We start from the raw sequence: 9,525 nt of genomic DNA, 5'->3' as shown, positions 1-9,525 counted from the left end.
TTACATAAAGATTTAGGGCAAAAACGTCTTATATGTTTACTAAATTGAGTTCTGGGCTGGTGCTCGGAGAACAAAAACAAACCGTCTCCCTCCTCCCGTCCTCCAAGCTTCCCAGTTTCCACAAAACATCAACACACAGGTGACGACACCACTACGTCACTTCCTACTGTCTTTAAATCTCTTGTAAACCGATGAAATTACATCAGTCTAGGAACGTCTTACTTAATTCTTTGTCTAAGACATATTGCGTTGGTGTTTCTCCAATCTAATATGAGTAAACATTTGTAATACTGCTCAAAATCTCAACTGAGCCACAGCCCGGAGAGATTAATATCTTTACTATTTAGGCTATATTGACCAACCCATTAAAAACATTGGCTATTACCTATGGACAGTTTAAGTTATATCCTCAGGAGAACAGCCTACTTCGTTTTACCTTTTTCATGGTATAGAGTGAATTAGGAAGAAAGTAAAATCTCTAACACTTAAACAATTACTATAATAAGTAATAGAAAGCAAATCATGAATATGGCAGGCTTAATGTTTCGAAAACATGTAAGATGTCTTTTTGCTGGGCCACTGGGTTGTTGCCTTTTCCCTGTAGTATGACCTCAGCACAAAAAATTGGAATAAAAAATTAAACCTTGCTCAATTTTAACACATCTAGGAAAACATTTAGGTGAAAGAAACATTTGTACAATACTTTGGATTATTTCATTTTATATAATGCAGTAGAATATAACCACTTCATTAGCTCAATGGGTTTTACTTGGGCGCTACCCACATATTCAGCTGTGCTGCTCATCCCACAAATGCAAGTTGGACATCATTGTAAAGGTAAATAAACAGGCTTTCCAACGATATAAAAGACAATGCCAATTAGCATTGTAACAACAGAGAAATAATCGAGCAAACACAAATTTCCAAACTTTTTTTGACAAGTTTATTTCCCCAAACTCATCATTAAGTGCCTCCACGTGTGCAACAATTGTGTGTGTTAGGTGAGGAGACAGCACTGCAGATTCACTTAACTCTTCCACAGATGGACACATGGAAACAGTGCCCTCTCTGACTCGATCCCTACATCTTCTGGTTTTCTTCAGAAAGCCCTCTATCCTGTCATACAGCTGGATGACGTGTGCATTGCGTCCTTGCATAGAACTGTTCAGTCTGTTCAGTTCTGACAGCTAAGAACTTACACATTACAGCCATCAGTAAAGCTATCAATAAATACATTTTTACATTGATTTACAGGTGTTACTTGCTTTTAAAGGTGAAAATGGAGAGAGCCACAATGCCACAGTTATGACAAGCAAGTTTAATATAGCACAGTAGCTGAGCCCATGATAATATCCCTGACCATGGCCTCTGCTGCTGTGCAGACAAAAACACCACAGTTATTGGTGTCTGTCTGTTGCCACTGTGATGGAAACACAAGTCCCAAAGGCGTTGGCCAAGATGACTCTGTCTTGTCTGGATATTTCACTGTAGATTCCTAGTGAATCAAAAATTTGAATTTATTCCATTAACATAGTTTAAGACCCTGTTGCTAATACAACTATGTGCTTTCCAGTGATGACACCACAACGTGTATGCGTCTGTGGGGAGGGCTTGAAACGCTGCATTGTTCTGTAAAGAAAAAAATCAACTGTGAACTTTACAAAACAATAACAGATACTGGTAGGTTGCCAGAACAGAGAGTTGAAATACAAACTACTTAGGGTGGAACACTGTCTGTGATCTGTAGCAATCACAGCAATGCGTGTATTCACAATCTGCAAGAAAGAATGAATGCTCATGCTATAATGGGTTACAGAATCAGATGATACAAAATAATGTGACACTTAGTTCATTTCTGTTACAACAGTAGAATAGCAATATTCCGTTCCATCACCAGTCCTGCAATACATCTTTGCTTTATGAAGGTTATAATATTCATATTTTAAACAAATTTAGAGAGCTGTTGATTTAAGTTCATTATAGAGGCTGCAGTTTGTAGTGCTGTTGAATTGTATTGACCACCCCATGCCAATCAGTGGGGCTGGGCTAAATAACAGAAACACATTTGTGTTTAATTCAATACAGTTTAACAGCACCACAAACGACATCCTCTAAGATGATCATACAGTTAAATGGCCACCTCTCTTAAGCAACGGAGTGTATTATTACATTGTATTATCCACAAGCATATTTAATATTGCACTGTAGCAAAGACTCAAAGCTAAAAGGCATCTTTTACCAACAAATCTGTCTTCTTGTTTTGGCCATGGTAAAAAACAAAACAGGTCACTTGGATTATGTTTGTTCCATTTTGACACTGAAGATATTGAATGGACGTCAGAGGTCCAGTAGGCCTACTAACTCAGTGGATAGTGTCAAGCAATTATATTAATCAACGTCTACATGAAAATGTGTTATGTGAAAATATGAGAACAAATGAGGAAAAAAAATACAAAACAAATTACAATAATAATAATAATAATAATGATAATAATAATAATAATAAACAGTGTCCTGTTTTGCTTTTTAAATCAATATGCAGACAGAAAATGAAGAACGTTTTTCATAATAACCTTAAGCAGAATCAGTTAAGGCACAGAATTGATTGTGTCAATATGGAGTTACTTCATAATGGAAGGGACTGAAGTCTAAAGCAGTAGGTTGGTTAGTTATAATTCGCCATTGCTTCATCAAAGACGCAATGCCATGGAAAGGTTTAGTTTTGAAAATTCTAAATTCTTGTTTTCACACAGTGACACTTCTCTCTGTGTGGGAAAATAGAATCTTCGCCGCCATCTATCGGCTATGTGAGTACTGAATTCATCTATGACGCTCCCGCCATACATCCATTCACTACACGTCTATGACGCAGTATTGGACAAACAAGGGGTAATCAAGCAACATTTACGTAAAATTCCTTGGATGATCTCTGGGATTATTTCAGTCGCATTTATATTAGGGTGCGTTTGCTTGCTCGTTTGAAAGGACCTGTATTGGTTTATAGACTAAACCTGGTGTTCGTGTTTTTTTTATAAAGAAAATAACTCCAAACTTATACACGTTCAATTTACAGGCAATGTCTGTCACTGTGTCTTATTAGTGTTAAAGCAAAGACCCCTTTCATTCCTGTGACTGGATTTGTAAAATGCAAGCAGTGGCAAATCCATCTGACAATGCGGATAAGGAACAAGAAAGTAAGTGACGGCCATGTGATTAGATGTTGTTTATTTCGGGATATAATAAGTAGGCCTACGATGTATGTATGAAGACTATTACCTTGAAAGTTTAATAGTTAGCATTAATTGTCTTTCTCGTGTGCTTCAAAGGAACAAGCATTAGATCAATCAAAGCCAAGCCTCCGAAATCAGGTGACAAGCTGAAACAATTTCACATTTACTGTAACAATGCACACTTAAGGGAATTAATCTTAATATTATGTTTTGTGTGTGTGTGTGTGTGTGTGTGTTTTCCACGGGCACACTTAAATCCTCACACCACTACATAGATCCTCTGCCAAGGTGCCAATAGTACTCAAGTAGTTCGCCAATGCTTGATTCTAGACCACTGATAATATGCCTGTTTGGTTTTGTAGCTGGCCGGATGTAGCGGAGATCGCGTGTGTGCGATGTCCGCTAACACCCCCTATGGGATGAGGGGTAATGTGTGTTTGGCTGGGACCAATTGTAACACGCATTACAATTAAGTTACAATTAAGTTGCAACCAGCAAGCTAGCAAATGTAAACGGCTTGCCACTTTTACAAAAAATTGACACCCTTGGTTTATGTCAGGTCATTTTGAGCATATTTGAACATTAGGGGAGAATGCGTCCCCCCAACATATATTATAATTACGGAAAATGATTTATGCATTTTCTGTAATCACTCATGCAGGTGGCGCTGGAAATACTTACATTTCGCTGAGAAACCCCTTCAAACTCCCTAAGGAGGACATCTTTCTTCTTAGGAACCAACAGCATAAGAAAAAGAGGCAGGTAAGTGTCCAGTCAGCTATGGAATCTCTTGCTAGTAGAGGACCAGTAGGCTATGCTATTTAGTTTTTTTTTTCGAAATACCCAGTTACAGTTTTAATCTCAGCTTAATTTGAAATGTAACACCTAAATAAATGAGCACCTCTGATATGACTTTGTAGCCTGTATACAACTCAATTTGTCCTTTCCTATCCTGTCCTGAGCAGGAATATTTATCAGTTTGCATGTTCTTGCTAAAAAATGCATCTCTAGTTCATACATTGTTCTCTGTGTTCCCAAAGGAGCGAGAGCACCAGAAGGGCCTTAAGGTTCACCAGAAGTGCACATATTTGGGGAAAATCCAGGAAACGCGAGCAGAATTTCGCCAGGAACTAGAGAAGTGGGAGAAGGAAGCTGACACCAAGACAGCCAATACCTCACTCAGAAATAACCCTTCCTGGAAGAAAGCTGCTGTCCGAGGTGGTAGAGCATAAGACAAACCAATATGCCTTGGGATAACTCATGAATCCTAGTTAGCTAAAGGTCTTTTACCCGTGAGTACATTTTGGTTAAATTAGGAGTATCAGGGCACACTGTTGCCTTTTCATAGGCAGACAGTTTAACTCCAATCAGTGGAATCGTGATGGTCAGTAACAGTAGAGCAGCATCCAGACTAAGCAGTTTCGGTCTAATCTGTGTGAAAATCCGGCCACCAGTATCTGGTTGACATTGGTGTTATGTTGATAGGAAATGTAGACACAGCTACATGTCTAGTTTCCAATTAGCAATGATTTGTGCCCTCTCTGTCTTTCATGAGGAGCATGTTCAATGTATAACATTTTCTGTGTACATCACAGAACACTTCAGTTGATTTGTATGCCTTTCACGCTCCACTTGACAGAAGTCCAATCCCAAAAGCAAATGGTGTCTTATAGTGTTTGTTTAATGTTGTTAGACTGATATTACTCAATGTGATACTGACAAATTAAAGAGCTATAAACCATATCAGTAATTATATCCATCTCATTTCAGACCGAAATGATGAATCAATGGTTGCGTATATCACCAAAAAGAAGGAGATGTTTATGCTTGAGGTGAAGAAAATTATCAGTGAACCCACACTCCTCACTCTTTTCATTTCAGTGCAAAAAAAAGTCTTCACTGCACAGCGTAAAAAACACATCATGTAAATGAAAATCCGAATAGTGCAGCTATGGTTTTGAGATGTCTGGCAGAAACAAAGCTCAACTCCTACCCCTCATTGTTTCCCTTTGTTTCCTCAAATCCCTCATTCTCCTGTAGTACTCATTGGCAGTGAAGCAAGAGTTGATGACCAATCTTGCAGAGGTGGCCAAAGTGGAAGAGAACAGGCTACAGCGAGCCGCTCAGTTCTTGGAGGAAGATGCAGCCATGTTTGATGAGTTCCTCAAGGAGAATGACAAGAGCTCTGTGCAGGCCATAAAAATGTATTTTGCCTTCTATTAGATAACAACTTCTCATGGATGTGTGGACCCTGAAAAAAACATTTATACTGTGTAGTTTAGGTATAGGTATAGGCCTACTGGTCTCCAAACGAAATATGAACCATTGTTTTTGTCTGTGATTAAATAAACACATATACATTTTCTTATACTTCTACCACAGTGCTGAAAAAGAGACTAAAGCCAAGCTAGAGAAAATTGCAGACATCAAAAGGATTACAGGAACAATTGTGACTGTGAAAAGGTAGATACGCAGAGAAAGAATATTACTTAAGCAATCAAAAACATTGCAAATGGCGCCTGCATTTGTGCAGTGTGCTTATGATCTTGTAGTTATTATTATGAGTGTGTCTACATGTGCTGTTTTTTCTGGGTGTTCAAATGCACAGTGATATCTCCAAGTTTGAGGACATTTTGAAGGATTACACCAACTTCAATGAGTTCCTGCTGAAACTCTCCCCACCTGAGTGGCAGGAGAAGCAACAGTGGCGGAGGGAGATGGCTCAGAAGATCCGGGCCAGAGAGAAGCAGCAGCAAACAGCAGCCAAGGCAGTGCAGGGGACAGCTCCCACGACACAAAGCAGACGTACGTACACTCTCCATCAATATCATGAAATGCTTTCATCCAAAAAAATCAAAAGGATATTTTTAATGTATTTTGTAAAAACCAAAAATGTCTACGTAGGCCCTTTAATGGACATTATAGACATGCAGCTTTTAGAATAGATACATAGTTTGAGCATCAGTGAAAATCCTTACGGATTAATGAAAGTATTAAAATATTGACTCCACAGGAAGAGAAAGCTCTCAAAAAGAACTGCCCCCTGTGACTGACCCCAGGAGCCTTCGCAAGGTCTCTACCAAGGAGAACAAGATGTGAGTGTAGATTAGACCCTATGGAAAATGTTTGATGTGTAGTAAACGTTAAAAGTTAATAGCATCAAGAGGTGGCCCACATGTTTATCGTTTCTTGCTCACTGTAATTGTGAAGGAGCGTCCCCTTGCTTTGTGTCTTCTTAGAGTTGTAAACTTTTTTCTTTTTTTTTTGTCTTAAGGAAAGAACCACCAGTTCCCGAAATTGAGGGCAATCTTTCTGAGTATGAGGCAAGACAAACATTCTTCTCTAGTTTCACGCAAGACTTAGTTTGTTAGTCCAATATTTCTGTTGTTATACAGCATACAGCACAGATTACACATTGTCATATTTTTGATAGGCAAAGCACTGACAAAAGCTCAGTTTAAAAAAATACTGTGATTATATGTGTGTTCTTACGGTACGCCGGTGTGCCAGAATGAACTGAAGTGTGACTTAGTGTGATTCTGTGTTTTGTTGTTTGTGGCATGTATGGGTATACCTTGAGCATTTGTAGGTGCATGTGTGCCCTCGGTTATGATATATTCATTTGTGTGTATGTGTGTATGTGTGTGTGTCTGTGTGTGTCTGTGTGTCTCTGTGTGTGTGTGTGTGTGTGTGTATGCACAGGATCCTCAGATTTTCTTCACGGACCCCCAGCAGCTGCTGGACCTGCTCACTGAGCTGGAGAAGCAGAACCTAAACCTGATCCAGAACTCCCAGGACACTGAGGAGTCTCTGGAGGAGTTTCGCATAACCATGTGCAACACCCGCAAAAAGATGTCAGTCAAATTATAATAATTATAATTATATGTATAATATAAAATAATATAACCTTAACATTATATAATATATATAATTATAAAACTTCTGCTGTGATTGCTTGGATCATAAAAATTGATTTGGAAACAATATAGCATAAAGAGTTTACCAAACATTGTGTGTGTGTGTGTGTGTGTGTGTGTGTGTGTGTGTGTGTGTGTGTGTGTGTGTGTGTGTCTGTCCGTCCGTCCATCCATCCATCCATCCATCCATCCATCCAGGGAGCAGGAGACAGAGCAGCTGTCCCAGCAGGTTGACATAATCTCTTGTGCCATTGAGAGAGAGCGAGTGAGGGCAGCAGAGCTGGAGCTCAAGGCTCGTCTGTTCTCCTTCGGAGAGTTCAAAGCAGATACTCAGGTAAGAGTGTAAGAGCTGTAGTTCTCAGATACATGGACACACACACACACACACACACACACACACACACACACACACACACACACACACACACACACACACACACACACACACACACACACACATACCCCAAGTACACACACACACACACACACAGTATGCACATACATAGAACATGAACACTCATAATTACACTGAGATTTGCTGGAATGTCAGAGTCTGATATCTCACAATAGCTTAGAATAGAATAGCTGACTGAAGAGAAGGGGTTTACACAGCTAAACGAGTTGTGTTGTGTTGGTAAAAGTGGCAACTTGGGAAAAAGCCAGTAAGCCTGTGAGGACAGTGGCAGGAGACACAAGTGTAGTCACGTCATTGTTGCATATCATTATAGGATAGCTTGTGATCCATCTTGAGGGTTTCTAAGTTTTCTCTTTCCCTCAATTCCATCCATCCATCCATCCATCCATCCACTCCTCCTTCTCCCTTTCTCCTCCTGTGTCCACTCCTACCTGCTTCCTCTCTCTGCAGGACCGGATGCTGGAGGGCCTGGGCTTGAAGGTTAAAGAGGTGTACCAGCTCAGTGTTGGGGAGACAGAGGCCAACCTCACCACGCTGCAGATGCTCACCATAATCGAGGGCCGGATGGAGGAACTGGTAGAGTCTCTGGAGCTGGTGCCGCGGGACCGCCTGCTCGTGGTGGATAGGGTCCGGGAGAAGGAGCGCAGGATCAAGTCAGACTCACCTTCCAGTTATCAGCTCTGATGCATTCATGTAGTCTGGGACCTCATGTAGTCTGGGACCTCATGTAGTCTGGGACCTCATGTAGTCTGGGTCTTCATGTAGTCTGGGTCTTCATGTAGTCTGGGACCTCATGTAGTTTGGGTCTTCATGTAGTCTGGGTCTTCATGTAGTCTGGGACCTCATGTAGTCTGGGTCCTCATGTAGTCTGGGTCTTCATGTAGTATGGGACCTTGTGTAGTCTGGGTCTGTCCTTCATATGTGGTGGATTGAACTCATGTTCCTTGTAGATCTTCATGATGGACTACTTCAAATATGTTTGGTAGTTCTTTAGTGTGTACTGTACTATACGTCTACTTACAGCACTGCCTTGCACAGCTAACTGTTTGCCACGTTGTAACAGGCAACGAGAGGAGAAGGTTTTTCTGCAGAAGAAACAACAGGAGGAGCGTCTTCGCAAGGCTTTAGAGAGAGCCCAGACTGACATTAAGAGACCTGTGAGTGAGCTGGCACACACTTTGATTGCACTCCAGTCTTATCTGCCCAGTGCTACGCTGACTGTGAATGACGCTCTGCTTTCAGCTGGTCAGGAAGCTTGTGCCACGCTCACAGCCACCCATGCAGGCGGACTTGGACGCCGTGGTGGACGAAGGTACGAATGTGGAGCTAGAGAATCACCAGTACTTCTTTACCTAGTGCTGCCAGCTACAAATCATTTGGCTTCACACCTTTGGCTTTGAACTATAAAACATCATTGGAAATAAATAAAATATAAATGTGAATATATTTTGTTCCTATCATCAGCCAATGATAATAAATAATAACAATGATAATGATACATAAACAGGAGTTGCTTTTGTAACATGAATGAGGGTCATTTAAGAATCTTGTGTAGTATTACATCTGAAAATGCGTGTTGTTGTTGCTGGATTTAAGAAATGTATCATATGCCCATACAGAAGCAGAGTTATTGAGTCTGTGAACCTTTGAACTTGAACCTCTCACCTAAATGGTAGAAGTGTCCTGCTCAGGAGCAACCACATGGTGTCACTAAAGTACAATTTTTTTAACGCTACTTCCTCACATCAACTATGATGTTACCATATCGGGCTCAATGGGTCAATAGTTTCCCCACAATCAATTCAAGACAACCAAACCCACACACACACACACACACACACACACACACACACACACACACACACACACACACACACACACACACACACAGGCACACACACAAAAACTACACTCAGAGAGAGTGTGACAGTACCATTTTGGGTTCAGCTATGGCAGTATTTCT

At 40.5% G+C, this 9,525-nt stretch overlaps 1 protein-coding gene across 2 annotated transcripts; it reads left to right on the top strand.

The window, feature by feature from the left end:
* Positions 1-2,936: 2,936 nt before the first annotated feature.
* On the top strand, positions 2,937-9,058 carry LOC105889746 (cilia- and flagella-associated protein 100-like). Of its 2 annotated transcripts, XM_031565866.1 has the most exons (15): positions 2,937-3,194; positions 3,327-3,368; positions 3,892-3,992; positions 4,271-4,448; positions 5,001-5,062; positions 5,271-5,434; positions 5,613-5,693; positions 5,839-6,035; positions 6,244-6,325; positions 6,505-6,553; positions 6,933-7,084; positions 7,346-7,481; positions 8,013-8,215; positions 8,626-8,719; positions 8,805-9,058. In XM_031565866.1, exons 1-15 carry the CDS (start codon positions 3,146-3,148, stop codon positions 8,916-8,918), a joined length of 1,704 nt encoding a protein of 567 aa, XP_031421726.1. In that variant the 5' UTR covers positions 2,937-3,145; the 3' UTR covers positions 8,919-9,058. The 2 variants fall into 2 exon arrangements, with proteins under 2 accessions (XP_031421726.1, XP_031421727.1); XM_031565867.1 differs by lacking the exon at positions 3,327-3,368.
* Positions 9,059-9,525: the final 467 nt, after the last annotated feature.

The sequence above is a fragment of the Clupea harengus genome, chromosome 4 (genome assembly GCF_900700415.2).
Source record: "Clupea harengus chromosome 4, Ch_v2.0.2, whole genome shotgun sequence".
Taxonomy (NCBI): domain Eukaryota; kingdom Metazoa; phylum Chordata; class Actinopteri; order Clupeiformes; family Clupeidae; genus Clupea; species Clupea harengus.
Note: the sequence above shows the minus strand (reverse complement) of the source record. Positions and strands in the feature narration are given on the sequence as shown.